The 6,000-nt window shown below is 40.9% G+C and overlaps 1 protein-coding gene across 2 annotated transcripts in view; it reads right to left on the bottom strand.

Annotated features, from left to right (window-relative positions):
* Positions 1-465: 465 nt before the first annotated feature.
* Positions 466-6,000, bottom strand: part of LOC121155202 (transmembrane protein 39A) — a 29,281-nt gene continuing 23,746 nt past the window's right edge. For both annotated transcript variants that reach the window (XM_040978375.1, XM_040978374.1), the window contains exons 8-9: positions 4,215-4,335; positions 466-1,014 (exon numbers count right to left, since the gene is read on the bottom strand). In XM_040978375.1, coding sequence (XP_040834309.1) covers positions 781-1,014; positions 4,215-4,335 — 355 coding nt within the window. In that variant the 3' untranslated portion in view covers positions 466-780. The remainder of the gene's footprint in view (positions 1,015-4,214; positions 4,336-6,000) is intronic.

Here is a 6,000-nt window from a genome sequence, read left to right as displayed (position 1 = left end):
ACTCACTTGTTCTTCAAATTTCTTGGTATTTTCAACCTATTCGTCTGCTAACCCACGTGGCACACACATCTCCCACTGGCCCAGGCACACACCACTTCCTTCCTGAGTGTGGTCACTCTAGAGACTCTCTGCCTTTTATTTCAAACTACCCAGAATGAAAGGACACTCTCTGGAAACAAGAAAAGTGAGAGTATGGTATGTGACACCAAAGCCCTGAGCCTCAGAGCTGCAGCGCATGCAGAGTGCCTTTAAACGCCAGGGGGGTAGGCAAGCATCTCAGAAAACAGAACCACTGCAGGACTGTGACTCTCTCTTTCCTCTGTGTGTTCCAACACCATTAGCGGGCTGACTGGAGAGTGGAGAGGAACCAGCAGGAAACCCACTGTCTCCCACCATAATTACTGGCTGGCCAGACTAAACAGAATCATGAAAAGGACTGAAAAAAAAAAAACAAAAAGCAAACCCACCAACGGGACCATGTCAAATGATACACGAGGTGTGTTCATAGATAAATGAATTATTCCAGAGCCAGACAAACAAATCAATCTCTTTACTGGAGAGGCATTCATCTCATATGTGTATAAGTCAGATATACTAACACATGAAAGATCACATCACCTTGTTTATGGATACATCTGATATCCTTTACCCTTCCCAACTTTCAAAACATAATAGTATACAAAATATAAAATATCTTAAATATTTATAAAAATTGCAAGAAAAAAATAGAACGTATGAAAATATTTTTATCTGAGTTCTCCCTCATTGTTGAGAGGCAGCTTAGTTTGCCTTCAGTTCATAATTGTTGAGTGGGTAGGAGTACGCTCTGCCTAACACTATCCTGTCCCGGAGGAGCTTAAATAAAACATAGTAGTTGCAGAAGAGGATGAGAGCCATGGAAAGCGTGTGGTTCCACTTCTCCGACCGCAGCAAGGAATACAGCTGGTAGAAGACGACACTGCCCTCAATCAGGATAAGCAGATTTAACAGCCTTAACGGACGATGAAAGAGAAACTGTAAGGAAGAGGCAAGATGTTATTTCACCAGAGTAAAGGTTACAGTTATTCAGCTTTTTTTCACAATTTCTTATTATGTGATATGCACTAATAAACAGATCAGTTTATCAACTATTAACATATAGAACCAAACTTTTTTCCCTTTGCTCCAGAAATAATGGAATAAATTTAATTTCAATGTTTCTGAGGCCTGAAGAGATAGTATTTCCAGGACACTACCTGTAGACATTTTTCTTATATTTTGAAATATCTTTTTATTTAAAATGACTAAACGTATACTTCTCTAAATAGAGACTTGATAAAGCACTAAATGGGAAATAAGTTGTGCAACTCAAGAGGTAAAAGTTGATACTATGGGTATTTATGTAGTAAGTTAAACAAGGGCCATTTAAAAATGCAAAAACTATCCTTAGCTTGTGGGCTGATCTAAAATAAAAACATCAACAGTAGGTAAGTTTGGAGAAAGAGGCCAAGTTACATATCAATAGTTTTTCAACTTTTCCTTAAACTCTACCCATACCAGTCACTGACTAAAATCTTGTACACCGAGTAATTCTACTTGCTTATTTATTTATTATAGATATTAAAAATAGGATGTACAATGACAGGACAAGGAGAGAAGAAGGAAAAATGAGAATTTGACAAAAAGAGGCTTGCAATCCCTCAAATCAAATCCTTGACTTGGGTTATATTACATGAGATTCAGTAATGTCATGGATAAAACTGGTCCAGAATTAATGCTCCAAAAGGATTCCATGCTAAGCCTAGAATTATCTGTGCCAGTAAGCTACAGAGGAAGTGGTAAGGTGAGGTCAGGTTTCAAAAATCTAACACATTTTAAATGAATGCTTCAAATCTTAGTGTGCTTGAGAATCGTTTACAAATATAAAAATCACTGGAATCTTCCAGATTCCTTCATTCATATGCATGGGACAGAGGTCCCAAATCATCCAGAGTGGACTGGGGCAGGTGCTTGGAGCAGCAGTGTAAGATGCTGCTTGGGGACCTCGCTTCCCAACCAGAGTGTCTGACTCTGGGACTGGCTCCAATTCTCACCCAGTTTTCTGTTAATGAGCACTTTCGGAGGCAGCAAGTAATGGCTCAAGTACTCAGAATGAGTTCACAAATCCTGGCCTCGCCTGGCTGAAACTTGGCTGTTGTGGGCCAAAGTTCAGGGAGTGAAACAGCAGATGGAAAACAATTCACTCCCTCTACCTTTCAAATAAGCAAACATTTTAAAAGATTATATAAAATTGGGCCCGGCGGCGTGGCCTAGCAGCTAAAGTCCTCACCTTGAACGCACCGGGACCCCATATGGGCACCAGTTCTAATCCCGGCAGCTCCACTTCCCACCCAGCTCCCTGCTTGTGGCCTGGGAAAGCAGTCGAGGATGGCCCAAAGCTTTGGGACCCTGCACACGTGCAGGATACCCGGAAGAAGTTTCTGGATCCTGGCTTCAGATTGGCATAGCATTGGCCATTACACTCACTTGGGGGATGAATCATCAGACAGAAGATCTTCCCCTCTGTCTCTCCTCCTCTCTGTATATCTGACTTTCCAATAAATAATTAAATCTTTAAAAAAAAAAATTATATAAAATTGTGTGCCGGGCCCGGCGCGGTGGCGCAAGTGGTTAAGGTCCTCACCTTGCACGCCTGGGATCCCATATGGACGCCGGTTCTATCCTGGCAGCCCCACTTCCCATCCAGCTCCCTGCCTGTGGCCCGGGAAAGCAGTCGAGGACAGCCCAAAGCTTTGGGAACCTGCACCAGTGTGGGAGACCCGGAAGAGGCTCCTGGCTTTGGATCGGCCGGCATGGCATCGGCCGTTGCGCTCACTTGGGGAGTGAATCATCGGACGGAAGATCTTCCTCTCTGTCTCTCCTCTCTGTATATCTGCCTTTCCAATAAAAAAAATAAAAATAAATCTTTAAAAAAAAAATTGTGTGCCAAGTGAGTTACATGTTGTTGGCCAAGGATTTCTGAGAAGTACTCTTTGATCTTTTTGCATTAATTTACTTAATATTTTTCAATGGATTCCACCTGACTCTTCAGTGTTCAATGCTAGCAAGCAAACGCTTTTCCAGTAGAAAATTCTTAAAAAATCTTTGGCTTGTACAGACTAAGAAAAAGTCACTGAAGACCTGGAAAACTCAGCCTTCCCCATCATGTTATTGACAAGGACCATGCCCCCGCTCCAAGTTCCCAGCAGGTACCTAGTTTACAAACACATGTAGAATCATAGTCTCACACTAGAATCTCAAAGACAAACAAACAAATAAAAAAACCCTCCAAGAATTTCTTAAAGATGATCTCCCTTCAAGGGCAGGGTACTACACGGAAAACTGTTCTCCGCACGCCTCCTATCCTGTCATTTAGTGAACTGGCTCTTTACAAGTAAAAACACACTTCTGTCCCTTGGAGCCACCGGTTCTGGCAAACGAAAGATCAAATGTAATATAATCCACGGCATACGTTCAAACAGGACAGAAGTTGGATTTAGTAGCTATCTATCTATTGCTTATTCCTTTTTTTGTTTGTTTTTTCTCCTTCAAATAAAAAAAAAAAGCAAAAGTTACGTTGCCAATCATGGCAGCTGACTTTTAAAAAAGGCTGTTAACTAAAGGAGACAATCCATATCACAAATACAAAAAAAAAAAGCCCCAAACCACATTACTACTGTATTAGATATCCCTTAAGATTACCATTAAACCAAATGATTAAAAATTAATGAAAAAGTCTGAGATGATTATCTACTGTTTCAAGTAATACTAAATTCAACAAATTTCAACGGAACAAAAATCAGCCCGGGTACTGACACAGGAATAACAGTCATACAACTTTCAACCTGTCCTTCAGAAAACCTCTTCAAAGGACAAGGGCTATTACAAGTTTGAAACAGATTATTTTGCTTCTGATCCAGCTTCCTGCTAATGCTCCTGGGAAGGAAGTAGGTCATGGTTCAAGTACTTGGAACCTTGTCACCCCGGGAGAGACCAGAATAGAGTAATTGGCTCCTGGCTTTTGCCTGGTCCAGATTTGGCTGCTGTGTGCATTTCAGACATAAACCAAATGAAGGAAGATCTCTCTCAGTTTCTCCCTCTCATTGTCACTTTGTCCATCAAACAAGTGGGCCTTTAAAATTAAAAAAAAAAAAAGACTGTGATCTTCTTTGTTTTAAAAGTAAACAAGTACTTACATAAAACCGGGCATGGGAAACATCAGAAGGCACTGCCACATTGTAAGGTCCCATGGCTCTGTATAAACATCTGCTGTGTCGCACCAACACTCCTTGAGGCCATATTGTGTTTTTTGACCAACTAAGGGAAAAACAAACGCAATGTTAGGGCACTAGCAATTACAGGTAAGACAGTGTCTGGCAAAGCCAACTATATTCCTTTGGAAGGGATTAAAAATGGATTAATCTGTCTGAACTGTGAAAACATTGTAATTCCATCCACAGCCAAACTGGAGGGAGTTATAACTTGTTGCTTAATTCACTGCTACACAGTACACACGTTACAAAATTACACAGTCAATTCTGTCACAGGACTGAAGAGGCTCAGGAGAATAAGACACACTGGCGTAGGTAAGGTACATGAGGCAGAACAGTGTGAGCAGGTGGACAGCCATCACTAGCCCACAGAACAGTCCACTGGTAGAAATGCCAGAGGGAAAAAACAAGAGAGCTGATGGCAATATGAGCACTGAGAAAGCTAATATGCTGTTAAACTAGCATGACATTTACTGCAGAGTGATAACCCCAAGAGCTAGAAAATCAGTTTACCTATCACATAATGCAAATACTTCACAGCTATGAGAAGCTACATTGTTGGGCACAAAGACAAACCAAGGTATGACATACTGACATTCTCAGCTTTCCTGGTTTGTTTTTATAGAGGTTTCTCTAGGGAAAGGAAGACAAAGAAAAAAGCATCTTCATTCTTTCTAGCAACAATGTAATGATGGGAGTCTTTGGGTTAGGTTTTTCTTTTTTTTTTTTTTTTTTAATTTAGTTAATTCAACTCTTCTTGATTTTGCAAGGGTTAGTTTTCCAGGACAAGAACTGGGATAGCAGTTTAGATATGTTTAAAAAAAAAAAACAATCTAGCACCCTGAGGCTTTCCCAGTTGATAACATGTTCCGCCGGCCTTGCTCCCACTTACCAGCATTAAAGTGATGATACACCTTATGGCCATGCGCCACCAGGAGCCTGAAGATGCACAGTACTAGTACTGTGTATTGTATTTTCAATTTTTATTGAAATCTGTCCTTTGCCCACAGTCGGGTTTCTTTTCAGCCTGGCCCAATCTCTTTCAGTTCCTGGGCTTGAAGGCCTGTGCTAATCTGTATCAGACATCAAGGTAGATAATTGAAGGGAGAATTCCGAAGGGTGAGGGGTAGAGAAGGGAGGGCCACCTCAATCTGTCCCAGTTCATTAGGAAAAAATTCCAGGGGATGAGATTTGTGAAATGCTCAAATTATAAAGGGAAAGAAGATGCAGATGGTCCAAATCAGATAAAAAGGTCTGATGATGGGCTCAGAAGGGTTCCAAAATGAGCCATTTTGGGTCAGGGAGCATGCAGACAAATGGGTGGCCAGGGGACACAATGAGGAATATTTAAAGAGAACACAGAGTCAGGGACAGTTTTCATTTTAACACATGAAAAGCAGGGGAAAATTCAGGATAGAGTGTAGGAAAAAATAGTAAAAAGTACAGGCAAAAGAACTGCTACAACAAACCTGCATGTATTAGAAAGAAGAGAAGCAAACTGCAGCTATCTAAGTGTGAGATGAATAGCTAGCTTCTACTTGGCTGTGGCAAAGAAAATGAGAAAATGAATCTTAACTCTAAAAAGAATTATTTTGGGCAAAGGGTTAAGACTGGAAAAGAACTCTAAGAATATAGCTTGGGCGACATTACAAACTCAAGAATGACTGGGCAGCTGAAAATTAGGATGCATTTAAGGAAAGGCTGAAGATGG

The sequence above is a fragment of the Ochotona curzoniae genome, unplaced genomic scaffold, assembly GCF_017591425.1.
Source record: "Ochotona curzoniae isolate NIBS_2020 unplaced genomic scaffold, NIBS_Ocur_1.0 contig_2874, whole genome shotgun sequence".
Taxonomy (NCBI): Eukaryota; Metazoa; Chordata; class Mammalia; order Lagomorpha; family Ochotonidae; genus Ochotona; species Ochotona curzoniae.
This window is presented reverse-complemented; position numbering and strand designations above follow the sequence as displayed.